Source organism: Diceros bicornis, chromosome 6 (genome assembly GCF_020826845.1).
Source record: "Diceros bicornis minor isolate mBicDic1 chromosome 6, mDicBic1.mat.cur, whole genome shotgun sequence".
Taxonomy (NCBI): domain Eukaryota; kingdom Metazoa; phylum Chordata; class Mammalia; order Perissodactyla; family Rhinocerotidae; genus Diceros; species Diceros bicornis.
In genome coordinates this window covers 55616988-55636465 of record NC_080745.1, presented here as the reverse complement: position 1 = coordinate 55636465, position 19478 = coordinate 55616988, and the positions used below count along the sequence as shown (strand labels likewise).

General features: G+C 40.4%; 1 protein-coding gene across 2 annotated transcripts in view; it reads right to left on the bottom strand.

The window, feature by feature from the left end:
* Positions 1-235: 235 nt before the first annotated feature.
* LOC131407232 (interferon-induced protein with tetratricopeptide repeats 1-like) overlaps positions 236-19478 on the bottom strand; it is a 37919-nt gene continuing 18676 nt past the window's right edge. Inside the window, exons 1-2 of one of the 2 annotated variants that reach the window (XM_058543493.1) lie at positions 16074-16259; positions 236-4570 (exon numbers count right to left, since the gene is read on the bottom strand). In XM_058543493.1, coding sequence (XP_058399476.1) covers positions 3139-4570; positions 16074-16078 — 1437 coding nt within the window. In that variant the 5' untranslated portion in view covers positions 16079-16259 and the 3' untranslated portion in view covers positions 236-3138. Of the gene's footprint in view, positions 4571-16073; positions 16260-19478 lie in introns of those variants that run through there. The other variant, XM_058543494.1, reaches the window with a different exon arrangement.

The following is a 19478-nucleotide window of genomic DNA, read 5'->3' as shown; positions in this document are numbered from 1 at the left end:
GGCACTGTTGACATTTGTGCTGGATAATTCTAGGTCGTGGGAAGCTGTCCAGTGCATTGTAGGATGTTAAGCAGCATGCTCGCATATACCCACCAGATGTCAGTAGCACCCTACGGTTGTGACAAACAAAATTGTCTCCAGATGGTGCCAAATGCAACTTCTTTTTCGCTTGAGGCCCAAATCCTCCTTTCTCCTCTTAGCACATCTCCCCACCCCTGCCCCAAGTTGAGTATCACTGCTGTAAATACTACCCTCATGTATATTCCTAATTTATTTGAATTGGTTCTCATTGTACAGCCTGCAAGAGATAGGAGGTAGACTTCAGGTAGGAGAGCAAAAGTTGAATACAGATCAAGTGAAGTTGAGGATGGCACTGGAGTTCAGGAGGAGGCCTGGGTGAGAGGGTGGGTATCAAGGGGAATGTCAGAGAAGGCCTACTCCCTTCAGCCTGGGACTCCAGAGTGGAGGTGGCTGAATCACATTTGGTCTGACTGGGGACAAGATACAGATCTATGGACACAGACTGAGGGTGAGTAATTCAAGCTGGGGCAGGCTATAGGGTAGAGGCCCTTTGTCCCAGTACAGGTCCAGCTCTAGCAGCATGATGAGAATGGAGACGTTGGTGGCCAGGGTGATCCCCAAGGCTCGAGCTAGAGCCTGCAGTAGTGTTTAGATAGCAGTTAGCAAAGACCTGGGCTGGGGTACCGACAACAGTAGTGAATGGCAGGAGCTGTAGTTTGGCCTGATTTAGGGGTACATGAAAGACACTCACTGGACACTTGGAGAAATTCTTGAGTGGAAGAACTCTAAATAAGGACACCAGCTGAAGTTCTGTCAGTCATTTTCGTGGGAGTAACAAGCTTCTGAAATTAGGCTGTCAATTTAAAGAGACCTCTTGGTAATGCCTGGAGATATTCATGTGTAAATTTGGCAATAGTATTTTCAATACCAAAGAGCATCTATTTTCCTAAATTTGCTGCTTGTTTTTCTCCGTGAACATCTAGACTGTCCCACACTTTAGTATTACTGAGTTCTGGGAAGTGCAGAGATCTCTTGTCGAGTTGGGAAGGATTGGATAGTGAGATGGTATTAAGTTATAAGAAACACTAAGTAATCCTGATCTCTGGAGATTGTCAGACACACCCCCTAGGAACAGAATACATAATCCAGAGATTAATTTTGCATTAATGAGCTCTGCTTTCTGGATGCAAATGATGTATAGCAATGTCTGGGAAGAATTGCCTAATAGTCAAAGATTTGACCAATTATCCAACAGTTATTTGCTTTTCGTATTACTGACTCTGTGAGAGTTCGTAATGGTTACTTATTTAGCACCACACAGCATCCTTCCTCCAAATCAAGCACTTGAAACTATCGTTTTTGTTAAATCTAATAAATCTCTTGTTTTAGTGATAATGAGGTTGGGAAGATTACTTTTATGTAACTCTTATGCCAGCCCCTCAACGATATAAATTTTGCTCACTTCAATTACTATAGAATTTCGGGAAATATCCAAAGCCCTCCCCAATATTTCTGTGAATTCCTTGGGGACTTGTACTCTTGTGAATTAGAGGTCCCCACCAAGAAATGCAGGCAGCCTCTAGAAGCTGGATTAGGTACAAAAAGGATTGTCTCCTAGAGCCTCAGGAAGGAGTGTGGCTGTGCCAACAGCTTGATTTGAGTTCAATGAAACCCATTTCACACTTCTGACCTCCAGAACTGTGAGATAACTTTGTGTCATTTGAAGATACCACGTTTGTGCTAATTTGTTACAGCCACAGTAGGAAATTAATACATCCTCTCCCAAAACAAATCCAAGAATGAAAAAATAACATTGTTTCCTTAGTTTTCTTTTTAAAAATGTTATTTGTTGTGAATTGCCTTTTAATAAAATGTCATAATCAAAGGTGATTGCTACAGATCATCTCCCAGATCATTTAGTATCCTTTTCATATTTCTTGATCTAACTAGATCAGCTCCAGCAAATGACTAAATAAATAGTGCTTCAAACAAAAGGGCATAAAACAAGAGAAACTAGTTGGGACAGTTTGACAATGAATTAAATTTCTAACATCTTCATGGAGAAAGCTGACCTTTAATTGACTGTGTGCTTGTTTTACTGTCTCTCTCTCTTACTAGACTATATGCTGCAGGAGGTTTGGGGAAAATGTCTGCTTTGTTCACTGATGGGTAGCAGAATATGCCATCCCAAAATATACCATGTTGGCATAAGGCTTATTTTGAGCTGAACGCAATTGAGAAGAAGCAGATATAAGAAAAGCTCTCTGTTATCCCCATATCTGCCTAAAAGCAGGACAGAAATTTGTAAAGGTGTCCCCCCCCCACCAGGAAGGACAGAAGTTAATCTCCTGAAACAACTTTAGGCTCTTATCAGCCCAGAGTCACTACCAGAGGAATCGACACAACAAGCCTTACTAACTAGCTCTTTTCTTCCATTAGTTTCCCCCACATATTTACTTTGCTACCCTAGAAACTCAAAGTTCTTTTCCCTTATCTTAGCAGTTCTCTAAAAATGTATTGTTTGTTTGTTAGGATGCTATATAAGCCCAAGTTCTAACCACTTCTTTGAGTTCACTCATCATTCGGTACTCCCGTGTGTATGCGTGATGCATGTGTTAATAAACTTGTTTGTTTTTTTCTTATTAATCTGTCTTTTATCCGTCTAATTTATGGGGCCCCAGCCGTTGTACCTAAGAAGGGTAGAGGAAAAAGCATTTTTTCATCCCCTACATCACTATAGTATTTTTGGTATCTAGCACTGAAAACTATTTGTATATAACATGAATGAATTAAACATTTTATTTTATGTAAGTCCATTGTTTCATTTGCTGCAAATCTACTCAACAAACTGTTTTTTTCTACTATATAGCATTCACAGAGATATGGTTCCACTCTTTCGCGCTCTCTTCCTCTCTCTCTCACACACAAAGACATATGTATTCTGTTTCACTGTTTTCTGAATGCAACTACTATTTTACCAGGTTGGAGTAAGTTTTCAAACCTTGCATCATTACAGTGAATTACATAATATGTTCTGAAAGCAGCAAGAAGATAAGAGGATTAGTACATGTTAACCTAAAATAAGACGAAATAGGAAAGTGGTCCATATTTCATTGCCTAGGGATCATGTCCCACAGAGTTCTCAAAGTCAGCAGCCAGCCTCAGGGCCCACTCATAATACTCCAGGGCTTTATGCATTTCTCCTTTCACTTTGTGGATGAACCCCAGGATGCTCAAGGTTTCTATGTCTAATGCATTTCTCTGAAGTTTCTTTAGAGCCAATTTCTCCAAAGAACTGATACTTTTATCCCTTGCAAATGTTGCCTTTTCTATTTTTGCTGCTTTTAAATAATGGACGATTGCATGGACTTCAGATTTCCTTTGAAATTCCTGAAATTGGCCATAGTAGAAATGTATCTTTTGCAGCTTTTCTTCTTCGATTAATTTCATGCATAACACTTTTTGATAAGCGTCTTCAGCTTTGCTAAGGTTGCCTACTGCTGTATACATTTCTGCCAGGTGTACATAAGCAATCTCAAATGTGGGTTTTTCTTCCAGAGCAAATTCGAAATGCGATATGGCTAATCTTGCAATTCTGTCAATATTTTCTCTATCCTGTCCTCTAGGCTGCCAGTTTCTAGCTTTCTGTATTTGAATCGCTTGTGCTCTGTAGCAAAGGCCTATCTGGTGATGCAGGAGGGCAGAGGAGGGTGTTGCCTTCAGGGCCTTTTTAAAGAGCTGGAGAGCTTTATCTAGAGAGCCTTTTCTTCGGTAAAACTTGGCTGCATATCGAAGCACATAGGTCTGCGAGGACATGTTGGTCCGTGCTTCTTCAATGTACTTTTCTCCTTCAGCTTCTTGTCCTACATCCTGAAGCTTCAGGGCAAGGAGAGCCTTAATATACGCATCTTCTGGATTTAGCCTGATGGCCTGTTTTAGTAGGTTCAGACAAATTTCCTCACTATTGTGTGGTGCTCCATTAAGGCCGTCCAGGCGATAGGCGGTGATTGCATACCCAGTGCTGAATTCAGGGTTTTCGGGGTCCGCTTCCAGAGCCTTTTCAAAGCAGGCTTTGGCCCGTTTATAATTCTTCCCTCCACATTTCAGCAAGGCCCATCCTTCCTCACAGTCCATGTGAGGACAGTCCATCCTATAGCTGGAGGAATTTGGAAACTTCTTGCAAGTGTTCTCCACCTTGTCCACGTAAGCCTGGGCTTCTGCTAGTCTGCCCATGTGGTAGTACAGCCAGGCATAGTTGCCCCAGGTAACCAGACTTCTCATGCCTGATTGGTCGGCATGTTCTCGCTGGATTAAGTCTTCAGCCTCTCTCAGGCTCTTCAGGGCTTCCTCATTCTGGCCTTTCAGGTGTTTCACATAGGCCAGTAGGTTGTGTATTCCCACATTGTATTTGGTGTCCAGGAACTCAATCTCATCCAAGATCCTGTTTTCCAAATCAGGCATTTCAGTGTCTTCAATTAGCAAATCCCATGTAAAGTGACATCTCAGCTGCTCCAGCCTGTCCTTGATCTGATCTTCATCGGCATTCTTACTGTAAAAACAAAAGCAGATTTTCTTTGGTGAGGAACAGCCAGTAGAAAAAAGCCAGATGAAACACCTCATATTTAGAGCTGAGCCTTGAAAAAGGAATACCTGCTTTGATTTTCCTTAGAATTTCTGCATTTCTAAGATCCACATAGACTTTGAGTGCATTTGCTTGGCTCCATACACTGGCCCTAGCTCTTTCTAGCCAAGTAACCGCTTTGTGCTTCAGACTCTTATTTGTAAAAAGGGGATAATAATAGTACTTATTGCACTGCGTTTGGTGAGGAATAATAAGCCTACAAATGTAAAGCACTTAAATCACATTACACACTATATAAGAGTTTCTTATTTTACTATTAATGTAATTATGAGAGAGACCCATTAGAAATGCAGAACATTGGGAAACATTATTGATCTCAGGACTTTAGCCTGCAGATTATGCAACAAATTAAGACCACCTAAAAGAGATAATATTTGACCAAATTTTTTTTCCCACCTATTATTTAGAAGAATTCTAGATTCACGGAAAGTTGCAGAGATAATACATAGATTCAATGTACCCTAACCCAGTTCTCCCAATGATTATATCTTACACAAGTATAGTACAATCTCAAAACTAGGAAACTGACTTTATACAATATGTGTACAGTTCTGTGTCCTTGTATCACATGAGTAAATCCATGGAACCACCACCTCAGTCAGAGTACTGAAACTACTGCATCATCAGAAGCATCTCCTTAATACTATCCCTTTATAGTCACACTTGTTGCCTCCTTACCTCCCCAAACATCCCTAGCCTCTAGTAACCACTAATTTGTTCTTCATATCTATAATTTTGTCATTTCAAGAATGTCATATAAATGGAATTGTACAGTATGTGACCTTTTCAGATTGGCTTTTTTTCACTTATCCTAAAGCCCTTGACATACATCCGCATTGTTGAGTGTATCCATAGTTCATTCCTTTTTATTGGGGAGTAATAATATTCCATGGTATGAGTACACCACAGTTTGTTTAACTATTCATCTGGTGTAGGACATTTTGGTTGTTTCTGGGTGTGGCTATTACACATAAATGTGCAATGAATAGTTGTGTCTAGACTTTTGCATGAATGTGAATTTTCATTTCTCTGTGATAAATACCAGGAGTGCAATTGCTGGGTCATTTGCTAAATGTGTGCTTATGTTTTTAAGAAACTGCCAAAGTATTTTCCAGAGTGATTGTATCATTTTACATTCCTACTAGCAATACATGGATGATTTAGTTCTCTGCATCCTTACCAATATTTTGTATTTTCATTTTTTTTAATAAGTGTGTAGTGATCTCTCATTGTGGTGTAATTTGCATTTCCCTAATGGCTAGTGGTGTTGAACATTTTTTCACCTGCTTATTTGCCCTCCATGTAGTTTCTTTGGTGAAATGTCTCTTCATATCTTTAGCCTATTTTCTAATTGGATTGTTTATTTTTTATTTTTAGGTTTCAAGAATTCTTTATAGATTGTAGGGGACGGCCCGGTGTCACAAGTGGTTAAGTGCACGTGCTCCGCTGCGGGGGCCCAGGGTTTGCTGGTTCGGATCCTGGGCACGCACCAATGCACTGCTTGGCAAGCCATGCTGTGGCGGCGTCCCATATAAAGTGGAGGAAGATGGGCACGGATGTTAGCCCAGGGCCAGTCTTCCTCAGCAAAAAAAAAAAAAGAGGAGGATTGGCAGATGTTACCACAGGGCTGATCTCCTCAACAACAACAACAAAAAAGAATTCTTTATAGATTCTAGATATGAGTCCTTTGTGAGGTATGTGGTTTTCAAATATTTTCTTTCAGTATGTAGCTTGTCTTTTCTACCCTTTAATAAGGTCTTTTGAAGAGCAAAAGTTTTTACTTTTAATGAAGTATAATTTATTGAATTTTTCCTCTTATGGATCATGCTTTTGGTATCATGTTGTTATGAGAGGTTTGGGGATTCGATCGGAGAGGTAAAAGAAACTTTCCACTCCAAATAAATGGACCAAAGGTTTATTTTATTATATAGAGGATAGTAAAGGTGATAGTCCGCAAACAGATCCGAATAGGTCAGATAATAAGAGGGAAAAACACCAGCTCGACTGGAAAGGGAAAACATCCACATCGGCTGAGATAGAAGCAGATTCGAATAGGTCATATAATGAGAGGGAAAAACATCAGGTCGACTGGAAAGGGAAAATATCCACATCAAGTGAAGGGAAATGACGCAAATCAATCGGAAAGAGAAACACCAGGTTGACCGAAAAGAGAACACATCAGATCGGTTACTCACAACATCCACGCCCCACTGCAGGGAGAGTCCCTTCAATTGACATGGCTGGGCGAGAATCACATGTCCTGGGCAAGGCGTCCCTTCCACAGGTGGAACTCTCATCAGGCCTTGGTTTCCAGCAGTTTATATAAGCAGTTACAGAGTTTTGCAGAGCAAGCATTTAGTATTCCCATGCACAAATGGTTATCAGTGGCGTACGTGCACTGAGCCCCTTGGCTATCGTCCCAGCCCAACAGTTGTGTACGTGCTTTGTTCTCTCTGGTTATCGTCCCAGCCCGGCACAGATGGCCAGTCCATCCGTGCTATGATGCCCAAAGAGCCTTGAAATGTTACAACTTGCAACTTTCTCCGTGGGAGAAGGGCCAGTTCCCACCACAAAGTAGCTTTATATTTCTTTGTGTGCTGGTGGCTGTAGGTCAATGGAAGGGCCAAACATGGCTGTACTCATGTCAAGACACATGTCCAGTAACTCTTCACCAAGCCCTAGGTCCTGAAGATTTTCTCTTATGATTTCTTCTACAAGTTTTGTAGTTTTACATTTTACATTTAAGTCTGTGATCCGTTTTTAGCTAGTTTTTGCATAATGTGTGAAGATTAGGTTGGTGGCTCATTTTTTTGCCTATGGATATCCAATTGCTCCAGCACCATTTGTTGAAAAGACTCTTCTTCCTCCACTGAATTGCTTTTGCGCCTTTGTCAAAAATCAGTTGGCCGAACTTGTGTGGGATTATATCTGGGTTCCTATTCTGTTCTACTGATTTATGTATTTATCCCTCCACCAATACCATACAACTTTGCATATAATCAGTATTAAAATTGGGTAGGGTGATTCCTGTCACTTTATTCTTGTTTTTCAAAATTGTTATTTTAGTTCCTTTGCCTTTCCATATAAATTTTAAGTTAATATTGTCTATATCTATAAAAATATCTTGCTGGAGTTACGATAGGAATTTTATATCAATTAGGGGAGAATTGACATTTTTACTATGTTGAGTCTTCTAATCCATGAACATGCTATATCTCTGTTTGTTTAGGTCTTCTTTGATTTATTTCATCAGCATTTTGTGGTTTTAGGCCTTCAAGTCCTGTATGTGAGAGGTGACATTTATACTAAAGTATGATTTTTTGAGCAATTTTAAGTTATATTGTATTTTTTTTTTAATATTTTAATACATCTTTTTTTGTGTGTGTGAGGAAGATCAGCCCTGAGCTAACATCCATGCCAATCCTCCTCTTTTTGTTGAGGAAGACTGGCCCTGAGCTAACATCTATTGCCAATCCTCCTCCTTTTTCTCCCCAAAGCCCCAGTAGATAGTTGTATGTCACAGTTGTACATCCTTCTAGTTTCTGTATGTGGGACTCTGCCTCAACATGGCCAGACAAGCAGTGAGTCGGTGTGCGCCCGGGATCCGAACCCCGGGCCGCCAGTAGTGGAGCACACGCACTTAACCGCTAAGCCATGGGGCCGGCCCCAGTTATACTGTATTTTTTAACTTCAATTTCCAGATGTTCGCTGCTAGTATATAGAAATACAATTCATTTTTGTATGTGAGTCTTGTATTCTACAACCTTAGTGAACTCACTTGTTACTTCTAGGAGTTATTTTGTAGATACTGGGGGATTTTCTATGTAGTCCACCACGACATCTGTATATAGGGAGAGTTTTACTTTTCCTCTCTGATCTGTATACCTTTTATTTCCTTTTTTGCTTATTGGAGAGCTTCCTTTAGCTATTCCTTTAGGGTAGGTCTGCTGGCAAAAAATTCTGTTAGTTTTCCTTCATCTGAGAATTGCTTGATTTCCTCTTCATTCCAGAAGGATATTTTTGGTGGATATAGGATTCTGGGTTGATGTTCTTTTTCTTAAGCACTTGAAATATGTTTTGCCCTTTTCTTATACACTCCTTGGCTTCTAAGGAGAAATTGGCTGCCATTAGAATTGTGTAGGTTTTTTTTTTTTTCCCTTATAAGTAAGGTGTCATTTCTCTCTTAATACTTTCATGGGTTTTTTACTTAGTCTTTAGTTTTTGGAATTTGGACTGTGATGTATGTTGGATTTTTTTTTTTTGTTTTTATTTTCTGGAGTTTGCTCAGCTACTTGAAATTAGTATCAGATTGGATAATTTCTATCTTCAACTTCATGAGTTCCTTCCTCTGTCCTCTCCAACCTGCTGTTGAGCCCAATCATTGATTTTTTATTTTGATTATTGTACTTTTTAGTTTTAAAATTCCCTTTGGTTCTCCTTTATATCTTCTATTTCTTGGTTGAGACTTTCTATATTTTCATTTGTTTCAGGTTTGTTCATCATTGCTCACTGAAGCATTATTATGATGGCAACTTTAAAATGCTTGTTAGACAGTACTAATATCTGTTTCATTTCAATGTTGTTGTCTGATGATTATTCTTTCTCATTCATGTTGAGATTTTCCTGGTTCTTGGTATGACAAGCAATTTTTATTGAACCCTGGACATTTGGGTATTGTATTATGAGACTCTGAGTCACATTGAAAAATCTGTTTTAACGGGCATCCTCTAATACTGCTTTGCTAGGAGTAGCGGAAGGCCATCTCATTCCACACCACCAGGTCAAGGTGGAATCCAGTTTACCCACTTGTCTTTCAGTAACACTTTATGGGGGTCCTGGGCTGGATGGGGGTGGAAGGTCAGGCTCCCCCCAGGCCTCTGCTGATACTACCCTGGCCGGGAGGGGCAGCTGTGCCTTGTTATTCTTCCCCATGTGGCCTTTACTGAAGCCAGGAAGGGAGAAGACTGGGGAATTGTGGCCTTATTACCTCTGGGTGGTGGTGAAAATCCTGAACTCCACTAGGCCTCTCTGAAACCACCTCAGTGGGGAGTGGGAGGGCATCTCATTACCACCAGGTGGGGGTTAATGTCCAGACTCTCTTTGTGGACTTCACAGACACTGCAGAGAGAGGGACCCTCGTTACTACCCATGAAAGTCTTTGCACCCCACTTGGCCTTGTCTGGCATCACCCTGGTGGGCAGAGGGTGAGGGAGAGAGATGGGATGCCTAGCAATAGCCTGGTTAGGCTAGAAGTCTAGGCTCCCCACTCAGCCTTGCTGGCACTGTTCAGAATGGGGCTACAATTTTGTTTGTTTGTTTTTTTCCTCTGCTGTTTGGCTGGAGTTGAATAGTGTTTGTTTATAAGTTTTCTGTCTTGCTAGGCTGTCCCTTTCTTGGTCCTCTGGCTAGAGAGAGCAGGCTTTTCATGAGACTTTTCCATCCATGCCTGTTGGCATTTCTAGGTTGCTGGTTTCTCCAGCACTCAGTCTGGGATATATGCGGAAAAGAGAATGCCCGTAAGATTCACTGCAGTGTTGTTCCTTGGGTCCCAAGTTTCCCAGCTGGTCTGCTGTCGTTTATCCACCAGTCAGCATGTTCTTATATTTGTTTTATATTTTAACTGTACATACTAAGAGGAAATGGGAAATGTACATCTACTCCATCTTTCTGGATGCAGAAGTCCTTTGCCCAAGTATTAATATGGTTTATTCCACTGCCATCACTAAAATGCTATCAAGAGAAATGAGAATAACGATTGTGTGTGTATGTTTGTGTGTGTGTGTGTTAAGAAGGGTAGGGGAAAGGTGCTATTGCTTTTTTCCCCATGTTCTCCATTTGCTCTATAGGTAAGGAAATAGTTTTGTTATTCAAGGGAAAGAACACTTCCTCCTATGCCTTCTCTGTAGGACACTGACTTCCAGAATAGAGAGTCAGGCCTAGCCAAGTTTTCAGATGGTAGAGCTGCATTTCGGAATGTGAGGATGCGTTGATCTGATATGTCATATTGAATTTATCCAGCCAGTCCTAGGGCACTGGGGAAAGGAAACTGAGGAGAAGAAAACACTGTGCATGTCCAAGTAAGCCAAGTCAGAAATAGTTGCCTTTTACTGAGTAAGAATGTGGCTCATGGATGACAGTTTCTGGTCTTCTCAGTTACATTAGTCATTCCATACTTCCTATGCGAAAGAGGCAGACTGGGTAGACTACAATCTCAGTAAGTAACTACCCTACCTTCCACACAAATTAAATGACTTAAATGAAAAAAAAAAGAAAAAAACCCAAGCCCAGAAAACAATAAAAATATTAGATCTAGGAGACAATAGGTATATGTGTACATACAATCTAATAACTCTCCCAACAAAGAAAAGCTCAGGATCAGATGGTTTCACTGGTGAATTCCACCATGGATTTCAAGTGTCAAGAGCACAGCTAAGCTGTGAGAGAAAGCTGAGCTGCCTGGTGTCAAAGTAGCCAGTTAGAGCAGCAAGGCAAAAATGAAAGAGTTAAGCCTTTCATCATTACTGTGATGATATAAGCAAGAGGAGAAAACTGGAGAAAATGTTGACACCCCTGTTCCATTTTCCTCAACAGAATGGCACACAAGTTGAAGGTCAGGTAAATCAGCACAGACATGGCTGAAAGCCCCGAAAAAAGTCTCTGCCCCCACCCCAAAGTGGGGGCAGTGTGAGGGGAAGGGCTGAGAGTGGAAAAGTACAGGGTACTGAGTCAGAGTGGGGAAAAGTGTCTTCAAGTTTTCCTCTCCTTCTGCCTATAAGGAGGACTCAACAGAAGTGCCTGGAAAAGACTCTCCCCGAGGCCTCAGATCAAGAGACCAAGGAATGAAGACGCCTGGGCTAGGAATGCAACTATGTGAAGAGCATGATGAGCCAGAGGGGCCTGAGTCCTTGACTACAACTCTCCTCAGAGACTGCAGTGCATTGGCTGTGCACCAGGTCTGTGTGGGGAAGGCAGCTTTCCCCCATGAGGCCTGTCAGGTAAAGCCTCTGTAATTACCTATGGTCAGGCCTGAAAAATCACACATAGATTTTAAACCCGGAGTGCGACTCCTCATAAAAAAGAATTAAAACCAATTCTAAAAGTCTTCCAGAATTAAAGAGGAAGAACACTACACTTCCAAACTCATAAATTTATGAGACCCTGATACAAAAACCAAAGACAAAAACAAAACAATTAAACCACAGATTAAGTTTTTAATGAATATGGATCCAAAATGCTCAAGAAAATACTAGCACATTGAACTTAACAGCATATTAAAAGGATTATACACCATGACAAAGTGGGAGGTATTCATGTGATGCAAGAATGGTTCAGTGAATGAAAATTGATCAATTTAATACACCACATTAACAAAATGAAGGAAAAAAACCTATATGATCATCTCAATTGATGTAGAAAAAGCATCTGACAAAAAATTCAATACCCTTTAGTAATAAAAGCACTCAACAAACTAGGATAGAAGGAATCTACCTCAAATAACGAAGGCCATATATTGAAAATCGACAGCTAGCATCATACTCAATGGTGAGAGACTGAAAGCTTTTCCTCTAAGATCAGGAGCAAGGCAAGGATGCTCACTGTTGCCACTTCTGTTCAACATAGTACTGGAAGTCCTAGCCAGAGAAATTAGTCAAGAAAAAGAAATAAACTACATCTAAATTGGAAAGGAAGAAGTAAAATTATCTCTGTTCACAACCAATATGATCTTGTATGTAGGAAATCCTAAAGATTCCGCACAAACATTGTTAGAACTAATAAACGTTTTCAGCACAATTGCAGTGTACAAAATCAATATGCAAAAATCAGTTTTGTGTCTATATACTACTAATGAACAATCTAAAAAGGAAATTAAGAAAACAATCCCATTTATAATAGCACTAAAAAGAATAAAATACTTAGAAATAAACTTAACTGAGGAGGCAAAAGACCTGTATACTGAAAACTATAAAACATCGCTGAAAGAAATTAAAGACACAAATGAAGGGAAAGGGATCCTGTGTTCATGGACTGGAAGACTTAATATTGTTAAAATATCAATACCACCCAAAGCAATCTTCAGCTTCAGTGCAATCGCTATCAAAATCCCAATGATGTTTTGTGCAGAAATAGAAAAATCCATCCTAAAATTCATATGGAATTTCAAGGGATCTTGAATAGCCAAAATAATCTTGAAAAAGAACAAAGTTGGAGTTGTCACACTATCTGATTTCAAAACTCACTGCAAAGCTACGGTAATCAAAATAGTGTGGTGCTGGTATAAAGACAGATATATAGACAAAAGAAATGGAATGAAGCGTCCAGAAATAAACCCTCACGTATATGGTTGTATTACTCAACTAGGGCTACCATAACAAAGTACTACAGACTGAGCAGCTTAAACAACAGAATTTATGTTCCCATAGCTCTGGTGGCTGAAAGTCTTATATCAAGGTGCCCACTAATTCAGTTTCTGTAAGGGCTCTCTTTCTGGCATCTGCATATGGCCTTTCCTCTATGAGGCATGGAGACAGAGAGAGTGCTCTTCTTACAAGGACATCACCCTTATCAGATTAAGGCACCACCCTTATGACCTCACCTAACCCTTATTACCTCCTTTCAGGCTCTATCTCCAAATACAGTTACATTGGGGGTTAGGGCTTCAATATATGAATTTGGGGGGCAGAGGCACAATTCAGTCATAACAATGGTCAAATGATTTTCAACACACACCCCAAGACCATTTAATGCAGAAAAGTCAGCCTTTCAACAAATGGTATTGGGAAAGCTGGATAACCACATGCCAAAGAATGAAGTTGAACCCTGCCTTACACTGTATACAAAAAAATGAACTCAAAAGATCAGAGACCTAATGTAAGAGCTAAAACTACAAAAATCTTGGAAGAAAACACAGGGAAAAAGCTCCATGACATTGAATTTGGCAAGGACTTTTTGAGTATGACACCACAAATACAGGAACAGAAGTAAAAATAGATAAGGTGGACTTCATCAAAATTAAAAACTTTTGTGCATCAAAGGGCACAACAGAGTGAAAAGAAAACTCACAGAATGGAAAAAAACATTTGCAAATCATGTACCTGATAAGGGATTAATATCCAGACTATATAAACAACTCCTACAACTCAACCACAAAAAAACAAACAACTGGTTAAAAAGTGGGCAAAGGACTTGCATACACATTTCTCCAAAGAAGATATACAAATGGCAATAAGCACATGAAACAATGCACAACATCACCAATCATTAGTGAAATGCAAATCAAAACCATAATGAGATACCACTTCACACCCGTTAGGATGGCTATTATAAAATAAATAAATAACAAGGGTTGGCAAGGATGTGGAGAAATTAGAACCCTTGTGCTTGACTAGTGGCAACGGAAAATGGGGCAGCTGCTGCTGAAAATGGTGGTGATTCCTCAAAAAATTAAATACAGAATTACCATATAATTCAGCAGTTCCACTTCTGGGTATACACACAAAATAAGTGAAAGCCGGGACTTGAACAGATATTTCTATCCTTATATTCATGGCAGCATTATTTACAATAGCCAAAAGGTGGAAGCAACCCAAGTATCCATCAATGGATGAATGGATAAACAAACTGTGGTATATACATACAATGGAATATTATTCAGCCTCAAAATGGAAGGACATTCTGACACATGCTACAACATAGATGAACCTTGAAGACATTACACTGAGTGAAATAAGCCAGTCACAAAAGGCCACATATGGTATGCTTCCATTTATATGCAATATCCACAATAGGCAAATCCATAGAGACAGAAAGCAGCTTAATAGTTGCCAGGACCTGGGATGAAGGATGAGTGGAGAGTGAATGCTTAATGGTGTGGGGTTCTCCTCAGAGTGATGAAAATGTTCTTGAAGTAGACACTAGTGATGATTGTACAACATTGTGAATGTACTAAATACCACTAAATTGTATACTTAAAAATAGTTAAAATGGTAAATTTTGTCTTACATATATTTTATCACAATAAAAATCATATTATGAACCTGAACAGAAATTTTATAAATTATATATATATTTTTTCTAGTAGCTGTTGAAATAAACACAAAAGCATTAACACATAAAAGCTAATGAGTATGCCATCTGAAATGATTTCATAAACCCCTTCTGGTACTCTTTAAGAAACATTGGTTTAAAGGTTCAATAAGGTGTCATTGACTAGAGACTCTGGTTCACATTTCAGCTGTATCACTTACTATCTGTGTGATCTTAATTTTTCTAAATCTAAAATTCATTATTGCAAATTCCGTATAATATGAGTGCCTGTGGTACAGGTTTCTTCTGAGGGTTAAATGTAGTAATTTACATAATACTTTTAGAAGGCAGGCTGGCATTTAATAAGCATTCAGGAAGTGATAGCTACTTTTATATTATTATTTTAATTATCAGTGACAACTTACTCTGTCTATGGGCCACAGTGGGGGAGGTGCGTTGATTATAGGCCCGTAATTATCCGTTTTCTATAAGTTTTGCCCCTTCAAAATTTTGCCCACGGGAACACTGAGGGGAAATTTGCAGGTTAATATTAATTAATGTGATTTTTTTTTAATCTGCTGACATCAGGGGTTATTTGAATCAAGATTCAATTTGGACAATATAGAAAATCCCACATTAGGCCCTTTAGCTAAGGAAGGTGTGGATATTTCCAAGCACAGAACTCCAGGCAAGCCTTGTAGACAGGAGGATATCAAGAATCTGCAGACCACCTGGCTTCCTTAGGGGAGAGGTAATCTGCTAATCTTAAATCCAGTCAGATTGAGAAGACCTGACCTAGGCACCCAGCAGTGCAGATAGTGAGACCAGAAGCCTCCAGAGAAAGAGAAAGGCCTTGCTCTCTAAGCAGTGAGCTTCTCCCACCACATCCCCACGATATTTCCCTCAAGACATCTGAGAGACTCCACGACTGTGGCTCAAACAGCTGTGTGGGTCCTACTTTTCCTCCATGGTGAGAGGAGCCTGCAGAAAGCAATGTCCCTATCCAGACAAACTGTCCGTTCCCTCCTTAAGTCAGGCAGAAGTGAGTTTGGTGGAAAATAATTTCAGAGATTGAGATCATTTTCTCCCTTCCTGCAAAACCCTTTTCCCACTTCCCTCTTCTTCTTTGGGTTTTAACATGAGATAAGCTTCCTCAGGCCGATGCTAACAAAAATAAAAATGCCTGAATTAATAAGAGAGTTTATGTGTGTGTGTGAATGTGTGTACGCACACACATTCACACACACACATTCAGTCCATAAGCAGATGCTCAAATAGAAGAGTAAGGAAACTTGACATCATTGAAACGAAGTCGGCTGAGACAGTATTGATGAACATGTTTCCAAAAACTTTAGACAGAAAGGCGGAAAAGCAGAGAAATCCTTACCTCATGGTTGGTATGAAGTGGCAGCAGTACTTCAGTGTTTTGTTTAGCTGCTTGGGCTCCTCTGTGATCTGGCCAGCCTCTCTTGTGGCTTTTCAGATAAATCTGAGCCCCAGGACAAGGCTACACATAGAAGGGAGATAAACAGCAGCTAATGAAGCAACCTGCAGGGCTACATATATCAGGGAGATAAAGAGCAGCTAATGCTGTAATCTGTGGGCGTGTTGTTGCAAAGGTAAATTGGAAACCAAGATGAAAACGGAGAATAGAAAGTGCAACTTAAGTTGACAGAGTTCCTGTTTGTGGAAAATGAAACTTAAACACTAATAGCTTGCTTTGTTCTGTTTTGATTTTGTGTGTGTGTGTGAGAGAGAGGAAGACTAGCCCTCACTGAGAAGAGGCTGGTGAAAAGCAGTTTTATTGATGTGCTAACTCCTCTCTCGGGTTCTACAAGGCCTCATAGAAACCTAGGAGCTAGGAGATGCCAGTTATGTAGAGTCCACTGAACCCAGAGCCAGGGAGACCTGTGAAAATTGGCTGTGTGACCTTGCCAGGGTCATGCCCCCTGATCTGTGCCTCTGTTTGCTCATCTGGAAACAGAGACTGTTCTTTTTATGGTATAAAATTCTGTAAATCATTAAGCTGGAGTCTTAACCTAAATTTGCTCCTATTCTCTGAGAGGTTGTATCTTTCTAATTTTTCTCTGCCTCTGTGTACCCTTCTGGAGAATGGTAAGTGACAATAAGAGGCCTGTAACCTCTTCCTTATTCATAGGAACAGAGAAAACATACGTGCTAGCATCTTGAGACTTCAAACCAAACATGATTGGCCTAAATGAAAGTACTTTCTTATTGTCGGTGCTCTCTATTGTAGTCATCTGAAGTGTTCTTACTCACCAGATGTGATGATCATACCTATGCAAGAGCATTTTCCAGTCCCGTTGGCGCCCATGGCACCCGGGCTTGGCCTCCCTCAACCTGGCCCATGTAATCTTCGGTAGTCGTGGTTGCGGTAAGAGATTGAGAAGAATAAGTGCCGAGACTGGGGTCCTGAGTACAGGTTAGGCTCCTATTACTGGTGTCTGCCAAGCTCCTGTTTCTCCCTACTTGTCATTGGAAATTGCCCCATTCTCCTGATACGTGTAGTAAAGTGATGATTCCCCAGCAGCTTTTGCAAAGCAAACTTATCCCCAACCACAGTTAATTTAATCAAGGGGAAGCCCCTTATTGAGAGGAGACAATTAGATTTGCTTCCCTGGGTAGTGTTGGACCTGTAACATATATTTTTGGATACCATTGTCAGCCATGTTTTTCCATGTGGCCTGAAAATAATAAAAACAGAGGAAGCTTCTTTACAGCGTAGACTATCAAGTGGTTGAGCTAAGAGAAACAGAGAATTTGAGATGAGTTGGAAGTTTCTGTTGATGCCTGTTGTTCAGAGCTTCATCATCAAGAATCAAGGGGCAAGGACCATGTGCAGTGTCTTATGGGGTTTCCTGGTGAGTACTGAGTTGTATGAAAACAGGTTACCAATGACTAGACTCAGACCGTATTGAGGGATGTGCCTAGTGCTACAGAAACCCAGTGACTGGCCAGGATTTGCAACCAAATCTACCTCATACCCTAAAGGAGAGCTTCCTCCTATTATTGCCTATCCTGGAGGTTGGTGGCTGGATTCTGGATGACTGTGCAGAGAAGGGAGAATTGTGGGAGATAGCCCCATCTTCAGTTAGCCTCCTATATGTGTATAGAAGGACTCTACTATAAAATATAAAACCTACTCTTAATTAAGTGACCAGAATTCTGTTTGTTACTTTTGGTATAAGCTTGACAGAAATAAACAATTCCACTGGTTCAGGAATGAAGGAGGTAGGCCAAATACTAAGAAAGGCTCTTAATCCCTGATCACTTGGGCAGGAGGTAAAAGCAAGGTGCTGTGGTTTGGCATAGAGAGCCCTCTATTGGTCTCTCATGGACACCCATGTTCTGAGTCAAATTCCAACTCAACCTGAGCTATAGTTCATGGAACTTGAGTTTACATAATTAGCAACTACCTGTCACATAAAGCATGCAAATAAGAGGAGACTATTATTATTATTATTATTTTCAGTCATCAAGTTAAAATAATGCTTTATTTATAAAATGCTACCCATACTTTGTCTTAAAAGAAGAAACAGAAGAGGAGCAGCTGCAAGAATGTTTTCCTCTTAGAAACACTTAATCGGACTCATTTCCCAGATCTAAAAAGTTTCTGCTCAATCCCTCCCGCCCAGCTCATCGCCCATCTCAGCCCTTACCAATTCTATAAGCTTCCACTGAGACATCCTGAACTAGTCAGAAAGTCTGCACAAATAAAAATTTCTGAATAAATAAGACAGGTTTATCCATGTATGCTGATCAATGTTTAGGCTATAAGCAAACGCTGAAATAAGCGAATTAGAAAACTTCTCCTTTTTGGGAGAAAGATGTCTTTGGAATTCTTATGGAGAAAGGCAGTTGGGTTTGTAATTTTCCAGTGCACTAGATAGAATGCAGAAAAGCAGACAAAATGTTTATCTTGTCATTGCTGTGAATTTGGCAGTGGTCCTGGTTCTGTGGGGCTCTGGCTCAGGCTGATTAAGTTTTCAGAATCTTGCCCATTGTCTCCTTGGGATAAACAGAGCCACGAGGGACACAAGACAAAACAGCATTCAGGAGAGAGGAAACAGCCAACAAAGTGCACTCACACTTGACTGTGTGTGTGCGTGCGTGTGTGTGCATGTGTGTGTGGTGTGTTTACAGTTAGGAAAGAAAACAAGAACTGGAGAAAGTGAAACTTTTAGAAAAAGAATTTTCAGCACTAGGCTCTAAGTCCATTCCCTAGAGTCCAGCTTTCTGAGTGACTGACCAGCTATATAAGCCACTTCACCTCTGTGAGCCTCTGTTTCCTCAGCTGATAAACAAGTGATTTGGAACAGATGAGCCAATCTCAACCCTCACTGCATACCAGAAAAATCTAGGGAGCTTTTAAGAATAATGCTAACTAGGCCCCTTCCCAGACCAATTGAATACATCCCTGGGAGTGGACCCCCAGTCTCAGTATTACAAAGAAATCCTCAGGTGATTTTGATGTACACCGGGGCTGGAACCAGGGCCTAGTTGATCCCTGGTGTCTATTGTATGACCCAAATTCTCTGACTGGTGATCTGGGACTCAACCCCTGGACCTACTTCCCTTTCTGTGAGGCCCAGAATCAGTATCTTCGTTACTCTGTGCCTTGTTTCCCCACCTGTATAGTGAGCAGTTAACTCCTCAGTCTCTTCCTGATGCACAGGATGGCATGGAAAAAGAATGGAACTCTGAGTGTTTTGACCACTGTATAAAAGTATGCTCTTGGTTTTTGAGATTATTCCTAAATACTTTCAATCAC